The sequence below is a fragment of the Taurulus bubalis genome, assembly GCF_910589615.1.
Source record: "Taurulus bubalis genome assembly, chromosome: 4".
NCBI classification, from domain to species: domain Eukaryota; kingdom Metazoa; phylum Chordata; class Actinopteri; order Perciformes; family Cottidae; genus Taurulus; species Taurulus bubalis.
The window spans coordinates 4,506,496-4,523,746 of NC_136592.1; the positions used below are offsets into that span (position 1 = coordinate 4,506,496).

The 17,251-nt window shown below is 45.1% G+C and overlaps 1 protein-coding gene across 1 annotated transcript in view; it reads right to left on the minus strand.

Annotated features, from left to right (window-relative positions):
- Window positions 1-17,251, minus strand: part of LOC306735887 (uncharacterized protein) — a gene marked incomplete at its 5' end in the record, with an annotated part of 73,887 nt that overhangs the window by 23,961 nt on the left and 32,675 nt on the right. Inside the window, 6 exons of the mRNA XM_079217456.1 lie at window positions 2,446-2,548; window positions 3,032-3,209; window positions 5,736-5,783; window positions 7,248-7,624; window positions 11,523-11,668; window positions 16,982-17,036. Coding sequence (XP_079073582.1) covers window positions 2,446-2,548; window positions 3,032-3,209; window positions 5,736-5,783; window positions 7,248-7,624; window positions 11,523-11,668; window positions 16,982-17,036 — 907 coding nt within the window. The remainder of the gene's footprint in view (window positions 1-2,445; window positions 2,549-3,031; window positions 3,210-5,735; window positions 5,784-7,247; window positions 7,625-11,522; window positions 11,669-16,981; window positions 17,037-17,251) is intronic.

Consider the following 17,251-nt stretch of genomic DNA (forward strand, 5'->3'; position numbering starts at 1 on the left):
ACCCAAACTCCACCCAGGCTCCTCCATCTATTAAAGTGGGATTTCCTTTATGAAATTAATTAAATTAATCTCTGACCTAGTTGAATTTCTTATCTGATAGCATATAGAATTACCGCCTCACGGTTGCGTACCTCCGTCAACCACCCATGCCTGTCCAAAATGTCATCAAAATGTCATCACCATCTTTGGGTAAACGTGGACATACGGGCCCGATTTTAAGGTGTTCCTGAGATATCTCCACGAAAAAGGACTAAAGGACTGCCCCGGAGGCATAAATAATAATGAAAAAAGCAATTTAAATATTCCACACACGCAGTCTTTGATGAATCATCACCACAGAGTTACTTATCGGCTATGAGTTAAACGTAGGCGAGTATCTTTTCGAGGGGAACAACTCTGCTTCCTTCCTGACAATCAGTTCCCCCCCACAACATTCTCAAGCTCATGCAAATATGCAAAGCACTGCCTGCCTGTTCTGCACCAGAAAGTCACACCTGAAGCAGGATAACGAGGGCAGAGTTTTGTCCTGAAGCAGAAAGGGAACACTAATGAGAAAAACCTCACAGATAAGGAAAGGCTCAGTCTTTGACTAAAGGTGACAGGCACACATTTATCCAGAGGGCACTTCACCTGCGGTGCTTGTGATTATTACTCGTCCTCTTTCTCGGCCGATTGCGTTTCAAGGACTAATCTAAGCAAAGGTCAGTTAAATTCTGGGCAGAGCAGGGGACAGGAGAAGCCCAGGTTTCATTCAATGCCCTCAGCAGGTATTATTCTTGTTTTATTCTCATGTAAGTAGTGGTTTGCTTCCAACAAAGTTTGCTGCAGCTGAACTTCGGGGCCCTTCAGCATCCAGTTGCGTTCAGGGTTAAGTGGACATGCTACAGTGAGCGCCATCTGCCACTGCAGAACTGTAAAAAGTGAGAGGCTGAATGTTCTCACATTCATTTCTCAGGATATTCAACATAATTCATTATGCATTTTCATGATGAAATGGTATGAATTAGTTTTTCGAGTACTCAGACCTCGTCTACACCAATTGAATGATTTCAGGAAGCTTTTTGACGACATGAAAGAGGGACAAAACGTTGTGTTCGGCCACTTAGCCACCTACTGGTTCTAAGATTGTTGACGTATTCCTTTATCAAAACACAACTTTTAGTTTTTCGTCTGCACTGCTTATCTCGATGAAAAGGAAAGGCACTCTTTAGATGTTAGAGTCCGTTGAGGGAGACCCAGGGCTGCAACGGCAACAACTACTGTTTCTGACATCACAGCTACTTTCTACTGCGGCTACGTTTACAGCGCTTTACTTACTCAAGTTATCCTCATCATCGCTAGATGAGGAGTCCCCATAAATGTACTGAGACTTAGATTTGTTGAGGATGGGGGAAAGGCTGAAAGAGAAGGAAATTCGCCTCTTACGTCTCAGTGGTCCCACCGCTGGGGGGGGGCGGGCAGGAAGGAAAGAACCACAGGAGGAACTTATTAAAATGTTACGAATTAAAACTGTATCACAACAGAGAGGAAGGGGAATAGGAGGTAGGAATGTCTAGATAAAGAGAAACGTTAATAGAGTGTTGCAGGAATGAGTGTCAAAACCCGGAAATGAGAAAGTCAAGGAGATTTTTTTAGCGGGTTTTTGGTTAGCTGCCAGAAATAAGGTCTGCGGTTAACACAGAAAAGAGACTTTGCAACAGAGATTACCTTCTGCAATAATCAAAAAGCCAATGCAAGAATTCCACTGTTGTTGTTGCTTTTTGGTCAAGGGAACCAGTGCGATGCTGACCGACAAAAGTACGTCATCCCTGCCGCGCTCACAAAAGTGTTTCCACTTAGTGTGGCTAATTAGACCTCGGCTCAGCCTGCAGGTGGGGGGAGCTGTGCTGCCACTGCATCACCGAGCTCATTGAACCAATAAGAACGGTGAAGGTGTAGCCTCTCCTACCCTAACCAGGTGCAACAAAAGCTGCGTCTGGGTGTGTCGGGCCTTTAAATGATTGAGACAATGGCTCTCTCTCTTTAACTACTTTTTAATTGTGTTCATCCAGCAAACTCCTGAACCTGCTCTCCTCGCCTACCAAGATAATTTCCATCTACACGTCTCGCTTTTCCCCCGTCATGAATTCAAGAATGAAAACATCTACATTTTGTGTTATTTTTCCAATACATTTCTCATTACACCCCAAATAAAATGTGTGCTCCTTCTGCACACTGGGCCTTTGGCACTTAGAAATACAAGCATATGAGATACACTTTGTACTCATTTAGCTTGCCCCACTTTTAATATAGTATGAGTTTTAAAGCGGTACAATGGAAAGGGGGGTTTCTTGATAAAGAGGTCAAATATCTCCAGTGGTACACATACTGACCCATAATCTGGATCTGTAATCGCAATCACAGCGGGTGAAAAACAGATAAGCAGCCTCACGACTTGTCACTCACCATCAATGTCTCTCTGGCTGATGGCGAGCATGGATACAGACTTGGTGAGGGGCAGGGTCATGGGAGGACAGCTGTTTCTCAGAGGCCGATACCGCCTGGATTTCTGTGGGCGAGAAACACAAGCTTGAGTAAAACACAGTGCAGACGTCGCAAAGAAATTTAAAAAAATAGAAGAATAAAATAAAAAGGACACTAAACCGGGCAGAGATAACGTGGAACAAAAACATTACCAGTCACTGCACTGGAAACAGGAACGATAAACTCAAAAGGGAAAGGAACTACACAAATGGTTCGCGAAGTTGGGTTCACAATTTGTATTAAATTCAGCAATGAGAGCGGGGAGACGGCCCCTGAGGAAAGCAATGTTTATTAATTCTTCCTAATCCCCTAAACTGCCAAAGTTCGCCCGACTGTTTATGTGTTAGCTTTTTGCAAATCCATCGCTGCTCTCATGTGTATTAGGCTGAGGATGTTTTTGAGGATCCCTTTTGGGGCCGACTGCGTGACAGTATGAAGATATGACATCTAAAGGACAAATGTGATAGTGTGTGTGTGTGTGTGTGTATGTGTGTGTGTATTAGCTGACCAGGTCATGCAGTCTGCCATGCTGCCCCAGCTCCTCCTGCTCCTCTGTCAGGGACACCAGTGAGCCCCTGTCGTCGCTGTCATGCCGGGGCATCCTGGACGGCTCCCGGATTCGGGGCCCCTGAGTGGCGGGGCCCCTCAGCTCTTCCTGGGCCCCACTGAGCCCCTCCAGGCTGTAGCTGTGTGGACAAACAGAAAGCAGAGGTGACCTCGGAGAAGGAGGGATGACTGCACGGTACACGCACACTCCACTCTTTCGGGTTACATCGGCTCCTGCTGCAACAGACACACACACACGCGCGCACACACACGCACACACACACACACACACACACACACACACACACACACACACACACACACACACAGTCGGTCCTGCACAGTGCTTAGCCCGCTGAGGTATCGCTGGGCTCCGGGGAAGATTTACAGGAAAATATCTTCCCACATCAGCATCGGCATCAAGGGCTCTGCAGCCGGGATTTACAAACCCAATTACATCGATCTATGCCTGGAAATAAGAATCCCCCCTAAAAAATAATCCAACACAATAATTATGAAGAGGAAAACTACAGCTATATTTCAGATTGAGCTAAGTGCTACTGTAGGCGGCTCTATTCGCTCCAGGACAGAGTCTGTGATGGTTAAGGCTCCAGCGGTAAATCTCTCTCATCTCCGGCTCTTGGGTTTGAGAGGCACTTCATTAGCCGGCAAATCATCAGTGCAACACATTCAGACGCCTTTAACCTAAACTGGACCAAAAGAATCACGACTCTGCAATTATCGGTGCCCAGCATAGAGCAGCACTCACCTAATCCTCAGGGCTGTGAACGTAAATGACTATGTTGGTCATATTAAGGCCCGCTTCCTGCCAGCATCATCACATACTATCCACCAGAGCCGCACGGTCCTCGGTGCTGGAGCATGAATAGCAGCAGCAGCTGCTGCGACTCTCCGCTGCAGGAAGCTACTGGCTGACTGGGCAGGGCATTCAAACACTCACAAAACCACATGCACGCAGGCACGCACGCCAACAAAGAAACGGCAAATGCAAATAGAGCAGCATGTAAATACACCCTATTCAAGGCGCACACTGCACCTGAGGGAACTAACTACTTCCGCGCCGTGGCTGTGGGGAGCATCGGGAGGGCGGCGGCTGAGGTGTGAGTGTTGTGAGGCGGAGGGGTTAGTTAGCAGGGAAGAGAAGGGAACTACTGCTCCATGTACGAAACACACTGTAAAAGGAATCAAGTTTTATTTCCTGCTGCAGTGTTGTGGTAACGTTGTTAGCAGTACAGGAAATAAACTTGAACCAAAGCCGCTTCCCAGAACTGCAACACTGTCAGATTAGCCTGGCTGCTTTCAACGCAACTGAAACCACTGCTTTCAATGAGAAAGATGTGGACCGACGGTTAAAGCAGTGGTCCCTCAGCATAAGAGCTATGTCTAAGTTAGAGCCTTACAGATACAGAGGTGGAGGGCTAATCAAAAATACAGCTGTATCGGCATTTATATATATATATATATATATATATATATATATATATATATATATATATATATATATATATATATATATATATATATATATATATATATATATATACACACACACACAAGACTTTGCAGCAAACACGCTACAGTATGTTTTAGGTCATATAAAAGTTCCACCACAGAGCACTGACAAAATATTACAGAAATGGCTCAATGGCCATCTACTGATCTACTCCTTCCTATTGGCCCATTCTAGAACCACTGGCATTATTTACAGTGAAAGATCAATGCTATTGATACAATAATAGTCATTGCCAGAAACCCCTGAGTTTGAGCAGAAGCAGAGCGAAAACAGGGTTTTTAAAAAAGGAAAACGTTCCAAAATCTAAACGTGAAATCAGCGAGTCATGCCCTTAAATTCACAGACCACGCTCCTGAATATAGACAGGAGAAAGAGAGACAAAAAGCTCCATAGCGACCTAGAAGTGGCATGCGGTTTATGTCCCATCCCGACGATCTGCATTACACTAACTGAAGCCTCCACAGCCTTCATGGTCCAGGTTTGTGTACACTCCTAAAAGACCCCTTGATACTGAAATATCTGTGATTCTTCACATCTGACTCCCCCTGCCTCAAAAAGGCAACAAAGCCATTCTTCTAGCTTCTAGAAGACAAGTACACGTCCTATTTTTACTGCTGTGGCACACTGTCTTCTTTACACTTTTGAAAAATTCCCTCCAGGAACTTATCTCACACACGCACACGCGCACACGCACACACACACCCGCACCCACACACACCTCAAGCTCTCACCAGTACAGTCCTCTGAGCCTCCAGACCTAAAGTCCCCTGTTTCTGTGTAGCTGCATGTTATTACCACTGCAATACAAAACACCAGCGTGTCTCAACCACCTATTTGCTTCAGTATTTCTTGCACATTCCGAAGGGGGTGAGAAGAAAGCAACATTTTTCAGCTCAGTTGCCTGCAGCGATGGAGCACAATGCAGCAGCAGTTCAGCAAGAATACATTAAAAAGAAGTGTGTGTGGGTGTGTGTGTGTGTGTGTGTGTGTGTGTGTGTGTGTGTGTGTGTGTATGTATGGAGGGGGGGGAGGCGGGGTACACAAAAGGCTGCGCCTACATAAATTTGTCAATGCACGTCACCTAGCAACAAGTCAATCTGAACACGAGCTGATGAATGGGATGTATTAGTACCTTCTCCTGTGAAAGGTCGGCTTCCCCTCGCCAGGGCTACGGATGGAGCTGGAGGTGATGGATGAGAAAGAGAGACGTGCAGAGCGGTGCATGATGGGTGAGATGGCGGAATGGCAGGTCAAAAAGAACATAATGAATGGATGAATGAAGTACTTTCTGATGGGACAATCATCTTTTTAGTAGGTTAGATATCTATGGGCACTATTGTGTGTGTATGAAGCGCTGAGGCACAGGCCACCGCGGTGGAGGACTGATGTCAACGGCCTTTCTTCAGAATAATGACCTTAAAGGAATAGCAGTAATATCTGTCTGGAGCCAGAAGACGGTTAGCTCAGCTTCGCACAAAGACGGGACACACAAGGGGGAAACGGCTAGCCTGGCTCTGTCCTTAGGCTACACAATCTAACCACCAGCACATCTAAAGGTCGCCAATAAAAAATAATAAAAAAGGTTTAAAACTGACACGTAGCTGTTTTACGGGGGTTTATGTGCCAAACTATTTCTTTGCAGTGACCTCCTTGATTCTCACAGTGGCGTCAAAGCTCAAGGACGTTACTGCATCCGGCCAAGAAACATAACCCCATTGAAAACCCCTGTTAAAAAATACATATACACTAATTGTCATTTTTACGCTTTTTGCACAACGTACTTTCCGATGAGCTTTTGAGGTGCTAGTAGGAAGATTTTCTTATCGTTACATAACCCAGCTAGCTGTTTCCCCGTGTTTCCACTCCTTATGCTAACGTAAGCTGTTGGCCATAGCTTCACTTTTACCTTACGGACTCCATCAGCAAGTATTTCCAAAATGGCAAACTGTTCCTTTGTAATGTGTGGGAAAATCAAGCGGGAAGTGGTTATAACACTGTTTCATGCCCCATGTTTATCTATAAAAAAGAGCAGCTGTCATTTGTTACACTGTAAAGAAAGACGACAAAACGCTTGGTGGAAGCGGCTGCTTGTGCCCGGCCTGGGCATAATAAAAATAGCAACTGATAAAAGTCTAAAGCAGCTGTTTGCTGCTTTCACTCGAACATTGCGACACAGGCCTTTTAAAGCCTGGCGACTAGTCCCTCTGTAGACAGGCTGCCGTTCTAGCATGGGAGACAAAAGGCCCTGATGTCAGTGGGTTCCCAATAAGTGTTCTCCGAGTGTCAATGCGAGTGTAAAGTAGTGTGTGTCAACCTATTGTCTGTACAGGTTGCTGTGAGTGTCTGTGTCTCTGAGTATTTGTGTGTGTGCATCTTGCGTGCGTACAACAACAGATAAATGGCAACACAGCTGCTCTGAGCAGGAGGAGGAAACACTCGACACGGCACAGACGGAGTGACATCAACCAGCTCTCATGACACGGACGTGTGCACACATCAGGTCTGCTGACATCTGCTGGCAAACACCAGGCGCACACCGGCAGACAGTGTCGAGGACAGAGGAGGAACAGCCCCCTCTCGCCATCGGTTCAACTCCAGTTGAGGAATCAATTATCGAATTGGGTCCCCTTCCCCCCCGTCTCACCTCCTCTGGTTCATCTCTGAGTCTCCACCGTTGTTCTTCCCGGGACCCCAGCTGTGGCGCCGAAGGGGCGACAGCGAGCGGATGCTGTTCCGGAGGATACTGGAGCGCCGCGGCACCTCCGTCACTCTGTCTTTGGCTTCTTCTTCAGCTTCCCCAGCTCCTCCTGCTGCTGCTGCTGCTGCTGCTGCTCCAACACCCGCGCTGTCCAGTCCTGCAGCGATCGGAGCCCCAGCCTCCTCTGGGCTCCAGCTGCATTCCAGGCCCCGGCTGCCCTCGGGACTGGAGCTGGACGGGCCGACGCTGGCGGCGTCGTCTGTGGAGGAACAGGAGACGGAGAACTCGCTGGCGCTGTCTCCTCCCGTCACTGGTTCATCGTTCTGCAAGGCAGGAAACATAAATATACATGTCATTGCCATCGGAGAGAGCCTCATTGCCCAGCATCATGCGCTCATGGGGAACTGCCAAAGTAAAAAGAAGTGTCACCTGTGCCACAAGAATGGCTTTGTCATACACAAAAAATGGGCCGAAATGTTGACCGATGTGTTATTTCAGGAACCGGACGTGTGTGAAAGTAACTGCTTTCAATTCACTTCCACATTTAAGAGATCGGCAGCGCTCAGGCCTCATCTCACAGGTCTGCTCAGAGCCACACAGGAAGTGGAACCCTTAACCCTCAACATGACTGTTTTATGTCATCTAGCTACAGTAACTGGGGAACACTTAAAAAATACATGAGCCGATGTCACTATTCTACCAGCCGCATAGATGAAGAACATATAGTGACCAAATAAATTAATGCTGCATAAATAAATGCATAGAACAGAAAGTAATAGGGTAGAGTAGGGATGAGATGCACAGAACTGACTATAATGGAATAGAACACAATAGAAGTGAAGAGAATAGAATGATGAAATATAACAAAAATAGAATACAGATCTGAACAACATGGAACAGAAAACAACAGAACAGAATCAAATATAGCAGACTGGAACAGATACAATATGGTAGGATAGAACAGATGTCCTTCAAATGATTGCAATTAGTGAGCATATCACATTGTATATCCATCAGCATTTCATCACTGAAGCATGGGATACATTGAGAAAATGCTGGAGCGCTATTTACTCCACAGGAATGGAGTGTAATGTCTTTAAGGCAGATGGAGTTAGTCAGGGGTAAAACTGTTTACTTCTAACCTATTTTTCTTCCTGCGTCACCCGTCTGTTCCCACTGCCAAGGACAGGAGACAAGAGGAGTCTAAACAAGAGATAACCACACAGCATCGCCGTGGAGACCTCAGGAGAAGGATGCCTGAGGAGAGCCAAGAGGAGGGTCTCCACCCTCATCATCAGGGATTGATCCCCCCTCAGAGAGGAGGAGTCTCCACCCTCATCATCAGGGATTGATCCCCCCTCGGAGAGGAGGAGTTTTTACTTCCACCCCCTCTTACTCCATCCAGGTCCCCCTCCTCCTTGCTATTTTATTTCATGAGTCTCTTCAATGCAAGCAGATGTCTTTTGGTCATTTTACTTCCTTTGAATATGTGGCTCTGAAATCAACAACTGGATGTGCCAGTAATTGTTTTTGGTCCCAAGGACGAACGATTGAAAGTCAGCGTTCAGCTTCAATCACTAATGTTAAAAAACACAATCTAGGTGTAGTTATGGATTCAGACCTCAACCTAAACAGCCATATCAAGACAATTACAAAATCAGCCTACTATCACCTGAAGAATATATGAAGGGTTAGAGGACTTATGTCTCCACAGGATCTGGAGAAACTTGTCCATGCATTTATCTTCAGTAGACTTCACTATTGTAACGGTGTGTTCACAGGTCATTTATCTTCAGTAGACTTGACTACTGTAACGGTGTGTTCACAGGTCATTTATCTTCAGTAGACTTCACTATTGTAACGGTGTGTTCACAGGTCATTTATCTTCAGTAGACTTGACTACTGTAACGGTGTGTTCACAGGTCATTTATCTTCAGTAGACTTGACTACTGTAACGGTGTGTTCACAGGCCTCTGTAAAAAGTCAACCAGAAAGCTGCAGCTGATTCAGAACGCTGCAGCTCGAGTCCTCACTAAGACCAGGGAAGTGGATCACATCACTCCAGTTCTGAGGTCTTTGCACTGGCTCCCTGTCCAACAAAGAATTGACTTTAAAATCCTGCTGCTGGTTTATAAAGCACTGAATGGTTTAGGGCCTGAGTATGTTTGTGATCTGCTGCTACCTTATGAACCATCCCGGCCACTCAGGTCGTCTGGGACGAGTCTACTTTCTGAACTAAACATGAACTAAACAAGAACTAAACATGGAGAAGCAGCGTTCAGCTTTTCTGCTCCACACATCTGGAACAAAGTCCCTGAGAGCTGCAGGTCTGCTGAGACCCTCAGCTCCTTTAAGTCCACATTGAAGACTTTTCTGTTTGCTGTTGCCTTTAAGTGAACCAGGTTCAAGGCTAATAATCAATTTCTGCATCTCACTACTGCATTGTATTTCTTAAACTGCAACTTGTATTCTATTTTTTGCTTTTTGACAGTTTTTTAATGCTTTAAAATGAATGTTCTTAATTGTTTTAAATCTTGTTTTCTTCTGCATTATGTGTTGATCCTTTTAATGGTTTCATGAGAAGCACTTTGAATCGCCTTGTTGTTGAAATGTGCTCTACAAATAAACCTGCCTTGCCTAATGGAGGACCAAATAGCAAAGCTCATGGATAATGAGCCAGAGACACTTTATGGCAACACTGACATTAAAATAAAACCAATAAATGACAGCAACCCAGTATATATATATATATATATATATATATATATATATATATATATATATATATATATATATATATATATATATATATATATATAAACATATAAATACAATGGGTTTAAACGAAAAGAAGAAAAAAATATATATATATATTTGTTTTGTGCTTACGGCATGAATAATGCCATTAAAACAAATGGTAAATACTCTTCGACCTGGGTCTGATGGGAAAGAGCCACACACACACACACACACACACACACACACACACACACACAATTAAAGAGCTAATTTGTAGGTGTGAGCTTTAACTGGGCCTATTGTGCTGCCAGCTGCAGCGAGTGAGCCGAGCATAGAGCCGCTTCTGTTGGAGAGCTGGAAATGAAAGATCTGCTTCATGCTGCCGACAACTTCCTGTGGGAGCAGGAGGATGTGTGTGTGTGTGTGTGTGGGTGGGTGTGTGTGACTGTGTGTACATTCAGGGCATGTGACTGCAGCGTATATTTTTTAGTCACATGACTCACCGCTTTTAAGTTTAGAAAAGGATTCAGCTGGGTTTTAAACCTTATTTCATGTTCTGGGCTTGTAGATGATGCTCGTATCCTAATTAGTGAGCATGGAAAAGATAGACCGACTTGCTCAAGGGCACATGGAGGCCACGGCTGCTCAGCTGACGCGTTACCGGGATCGATGGAGTTCCTCAGCGTTATGAAACATGCATTGTGTCTTGCAATTGAAAGAGAATTTCCCTTCAGAGTGCAGTGAGGACATTAATCCTCTCTTACTGAAGCTGGATTAAGCTGCCGAGCCCCTAACCCTCAGCCTCCTACTGTATACCACCAGGCGGCTGATGTTCTCAGAGCTGACTCTTTCCACTGTTGTCTACAACAAACGGGACATTCGGTTGACAATACCATCAGCATGTTTCAGAAAAACTGAGAGACACAAGTTTTGCAACGTGAACCAAAAGGCCACCTGGCTTTCAAACAGACTTTCAACGGCAGCGGAGTGACAGCGGCACCACGGCTTGCACTTGAAGACGCTTAGTAGATGTTTGGCATCTCAGCCTCGGGGCGCTGGTAGATGAAACGCCAGACACAGACTGACAAAATAGTGAAATATATTCCCCACAGGGCTGCAGGGGCAAACAAAATAAAATATGTTCTTGCTGTTCATTGTGGGCAAACGTGATGTTTGGATCGCAGGCCGTGGGGTGCTTTATGAAATTGGTGGAACCTTGAATGCACGGTTCATCAACTATTACTCAAACATTTATTTATTGATCGTTTTGCGGGTTTGGTGAGCTCATCTCACATTTATGCACCCCAAATATTCCCACCTGAATCATGGATTCAAACAACCACTCAACAACAAATATAACATAATATATGATACAATATCAAACTCAATGTTGGTTTTCAATGAGTGGATTCAGGGATTTTCTCCGCTGGTAGACCTCCAGTTGTCCGCCCCGCATATAAAGAGAAAAACGTCGGCTCTGACCTTTCTGAAGACGCTGTCGTATCCTGGCTCCGCGGTCAGGAGGCCTTCGACGTCGCTGCCAGAGTCTCTGTGAGCTGCGGAGGGACAGCTGGTGGCACTGCTGGTTCTACTGGGCAAACTGGGGAGCGCCGGAGGCGGCGAGGAACCTGGAAGACACAAGAAATACAGCAGGTTGAAGAAAAGTGAGAACAATAGAGCCGTTTTAATCTTAAAACGGTTTGCCTAATGGAAATATGAAGGTACCAGGAGAACTCTGGATATTACAAAAATATATATCAGGAAAACATTATCTGCCACGATGCGATTGAAGTGAGATTCCATTCAACTCCATACTCTCTCAACGAGAGCGTTTCAGCTGTGAAATAATGTGTTTTCATTCCCTCCTCTGAAACACAAGCAGGTCTGTTAGACATCAGTGAAAAGACTTCTGGGAATCTGAGAAGGTGTGAAAAGGCCTGGCGGATCAATGCCTGACTGTCCCGACTACAGCCGCCGTTTGTGCGTTTAAAAAAGTCTGGGAGCAGAGCTGAAGTTAAAATCTCATTCCAGGGAAAATGACAACTGGTAAACGCTATTGATGCGCCGCAAAAACAACAACAAAAAAACAGCTTTCATGGCAGAGCATTCGTCACCCTGGGCCCCAACTGGACAACTGATGTTTACAAAGACGGCATTTTGTATACGCCCTAAAGTTAGAAGTCCTTCTTCACATCAGTCACCCGGTGTTTGATCAGAGATCAGCACGCAGACAGATTCAAGCCCGCTGCGTGCAAACATCCGCTCTCTCCACCTGGATCAAACACATTAAATATCTTCCACGAGGAAGATCCCAGAACTTCTCTTAAAGTCACAGTGCTCCATAAACCATAAACGTGTTCAACTGCAACCCACCACGAGCCGTTTTGGGGTTCGAACACACTATTAAAAAAACACACAGATGGCTTCTTTTTTTGTCCAAGCCCCCTCTTTGAATAACAAGCAATCCACCCAGAGGTCTGCACATTTCTTACGCAGCAGCAGGGTTTTTTGTACATGTAGGGACATGTACAGATAGAGTCCCAGGCTGAGCTAAAAGGGGAAGATCGCAGCCAGCTACAGATGCAGCTCACTTTAGATGCCAGATGCCAAGAACAACTGGATGAAATCATTGACCGAGTTTGTGTATTTTCGCCTCACTCCCGGCGTCTATTTTCCGCCATAGAAAAGCGGAAGTTGTTCTTCATCCCTCAGGAACATTTTCCTCGCTCTCGTATGAGAAAGAGGAAGTTTCTAGTGTGCGTCGCAGAAGAAAGGTTTGCACCAATGGGTTAAGAAGGCAGCTGCTCGGAGGACCGGGTCGTCAGGGGGTCGGGAGAAAGGATCGCGCTGGGAGTGGCCCTTCATTTTAGCAAGAATCTGTGACACTGCAATAACAAACGAGCGAGGGGGGGCACGGCCACAGACTTCCTGCGGCTGATTAACTGCTGACCACGAAAGACATACAAGCAATTGCAAGCAAATGTCGGTTGGGTCGGAGGGGTGGCATCCTCCGATCCAGCCGGGTCTCCCTAATGCGAGGCCTGCTCACTGAATCAGGGACTGCCGAGCCCGAAACTTCCACACATTTGCTCAGATGTTGAGCGGTGGATTCCTCTCATTAACACACTCTTAACCTGGGAGGACCAACTAATCAGCAATCATTTTGATTGAAAATTAAAAAGGTGCCCTCTCTTTTTTTTTTTTTTTATATTCCCCAAAGTGTTTCACACATCTGAGAACCGGTGCCATAAAATATCAATCGTTTCCAATTACGCGGCTTGAAAGAGCTGCGGAGCCGACTATTATTCAAGTCGGAATCTGAATTCATGAATCAGAGGTGTCAGGTGTTCAAAGGCGTATTTAGGGAATTAATGTCTCTTGATGTTTGCGTCCGACGCTGTCGAGCGGTTTGAATTCAGCTCCCTGAACAGAAGCGGTGCGATGGCATACGTACGGCCTCATGACATCATCAAAAGCAGGTTTCCTTTCAAACAAAGCGGACATGACAAGACTCCAAGCATGAAAACTACACTGACCTTTGACCCCGAGTGCTGCGGCAGACTTTAGCCTCGACCGAGGCGGTTTTGGAAGTTGATGCAAAACATTCTTTAACGCCACAAGCCCACCATGAACTGGAAGAACCCCAATATGTAAACGCAAAATGTGTGTGTGTTGGGGGAGGGGTAAGTGGTGGTGACAGAAGTGGATGCTGGGAGTTTTTTTTTCGACTCCACCCCCTCGCACCTGTCCACCAGAACTAGCAGGGGACTGTGAGCTTTGACAGCTGTCTTCCTCCCTCTGTCTGTCTGTCTCTCTCTCTCTCACACACACACACACACACACACACACACACTCTCCCTCTCTCTCTCCCCCTCTCTCTCACATCCACACACATGCAGAAGAAGAAAAGCCCAGAGAACAGGTGTAAAGCCCTGTGATGAGTCGGTGGGTGGTTGAGGTTGTTGGTTGGGTGTGAATCAGCTCACGCACCTGTGGGTTACTCCAACTAATATGTAATGTTTAATTTTTTTTCCCCATCATTCATTTGACTTCAAATCAAGAAATCAAATATTGCTCGCATTCCAAACAGCTGCTGTCGTTGAGGTTTTCAACGACAAGTAAGTACAAAATAATAATAACAAATATGACATCCATCGAGCCTCCCTGCCTCAAAAACACTCTTCTCTGCACATTTCCGTACCATTAGTGAGATAAGTCGCCACTGAGGCTAGCTTAAGTGTTTCCCAAAGTGCAAAAGATGTTATCAGCACTTACAGATAAAACAGTGTTTATTTTTTACCTCATACCCTTATATTTCCTGTACTTTTTAAGGACATGACTTGTTAAATTTGTGCAACTGGGAGGACTTTTTACACATAGAGGTTTTTGTGTGGTGACAGCATTTAGTCAGTCATTCTGCAAAACTGAGATGCACTTTGAGGTTTGAGCGGTGTTGAAGCCCGAAGTAGAGCAGCCTGATTTGTTTTCTTCTGTTATAATTAGGTAAAAATTAATCCGCTCATAATCAGCTACGCACCATCTGCTGTTCACTCTTCTAGTTTGAGCAACACGCATTCACAGAATTAAACAACTATTCTTTAAACAGTTTTTCATGGAACCCGTCGTCTGCTTCCTTCCCTGCATACGTTCCACTGAGTACACTACTTAACCAAACTGTAATTTAAGCCTTCACTGTGATTCACTCAAACCCACCATTTACTCCCATACCTTTGTTGTCTCTTTTCAATGTATTATTTTTGCCATGAATCAAAAAAAGGCACACCCAGCACGTGTCCTATATAAATAAGGGTTACCGAGTCGAGTTGAGCTAAACAGGACGCGGCTTCGCCCATGATAAGTGTAATATCACGCAGCATTACAAACAACACTTTAAGAGCAGCAGCAGCAGAGGCTAGAGCACCACAGGCGGCCAGGCGCACTACCAAACTGTGGCTTTCTAAAAATCACATTAATCAGCTATATCATGGGATGCAGATCCATCATACACCGCAGACAATGCACACACAACATGCTCAGAGGCCGAGGCTTCACACAAACTCATAAATCAAGAGCTCCTGGTTCCCCCATCTGTGTCGTCTTGACTGCCGTTTCCACGCTTTGCAAAAGGCAAACTTTTAATATATCACTTAATATTCTATGCAGACGATTACACGTTTTATATTAACATGCAGAGAAAAGCAAGAAGGAATTGACCACCCAGTATGGTCAAACGCCCTCAAGCAGAGCAGAAGGTCACTGAGGTCTCAACCCTGACCTTGAGCTGGCGAGCTCTGCAAGTCGATTCTTCTGGGTCAATCCATTTGCAATGACCTTTGACAAGTTTCTACCCCATGAGAATTGGACTGATTGACTGCCTGCTCAACCCAATAGGATACTCAAATTATTAGTAAATTATAGACATCACAATTGTCTCTCTTTTGGGTATTATTTATTGTTTTTGACTATAGTCTGCTCATTTGTGTGAATGGCAGGTTAGACATTTAACAACCAGCCAATTCGTTTCAGACCTGGTGTTGCTTCCCTGACTGTGAGTGATGTGATTTGTTATTATTTGGGGATTTAAAAAATGGACAGAGGATATATATATATATATATATATATTTATTTATTTATTTTTTTTTTTTTCAGTGAAAGGAAGGAGTGGATCTGGTACGTGTTCTAAACTACAGTGTACGTTTTGAATATGTGCGTTATGTACAACATGGAGGTTGATGCCTTTGTTAGCCCCGCAACTTCAGCATTTATGACAAAAACAACAGTTTAAAAAAAAAGCATATTCATGTCCCTGGTGTGTAAAGGCCATTAAATAGCTGCTGGATTGATTGTAGAGTCTTGGCCTTGTTATAGACTAAAAGACATAAAAAAAGACAATCATAATGAATTGAAACTTAAATTAACAGGCTGCTTGTAAGGCCCACATAAAAAGTCTCGACATGATTAGCTATGAGGAACCCACTGTTGAGGTCACCTCTCTGACCACCAGGCTTCTGCAGTCCATCCTGCCGTTTCTCTGACACTCCGCTGGCACCGACATGAACTAGCTCTGTCACAAGTACTGGGCCCCTTCCAAAGACGCTATGAGGTCAACAGGAACACAATAAGGGTCAACAGGAACAACTGTCACCACCCTGCCTGTTGGTAGAGTAAAACACACCATCTTGTGGCGTGTGCGTCCACATCCTTGTGTACATGCTGTTTGAGCACGAGATAAGAATCACAACGCTGCTCCACAGGTTCAGCAAAGGGCCCAAAAAAAACCCACACGGAACCGTTTGGTCATTTACTCGCACTAAATACATTTCTGCCCTGACATGATGTTTACACTGTGTTTGTAGAGCGGGATGGTTTTGTGTGCAGCTCCAGAAACTCTCCTCTCCGGGACAAAACCGCAAATTTACTGGGAGGCAAAATATTGGCTTGAAATTATGTTGGCATGAAACCAGACCAAACAAACACAGATATTAAATATAGTCACACAAAATGCTATCAGAGACTGTGAGGCTTCACAAAAAGACCAGTATGTGGTTGCAAAGTCGTGACTTCATTGCATTTCAGACCAACTAAATGATTTCTCACGGCCTCAAAAAAAAAAATGGCAGACAGAGCTGTTATATTTAATCCCAAAAGAAAAGAAAAAAAAGCTGTTGGCAAATGCTGAGGCTCAAATGGAGCGAGTGTCTCCGTTTAAACTAGACTGTTTTTGCAATCACTTCAAAACAAACCGGCTTCACAGGACAACGACGGATACAGCATCTTCCAGCTTAAACATAGAGACATAAACGACCCACTTCAACACATTTGTCCTGCAGTGGGATTTACAGCAATACACACAAATCCTGTGGAATCCAAATCCCAAAAAAATAAACAAAGCAAAGAAAAATGCACAAAATGCGATCATTAGCGGCCGTAGTATCTCTTACCTGAGTGCTGAGTGTTGCAGGGCTGATGGAACGACGGCTCTCTGTCTCGGTGGATCTACAGAGAAACAGGAAGACACTGAATCAGCCTCAGCAACATGTGACCGTCACCCCGCAAGAGAAATAATGATGCAGACGGGCATCGCAGATAGGAAGTGTTGCTCGCCGCGCACAGGATGGGAGGCACCGATAAGGCGCTCTTTATAGCAGCGGGCTTCAGAGTGTTCATCGGTGTTTAGTCACTGCGCCTGGAGGAAGCCTTTGGGGAAGATC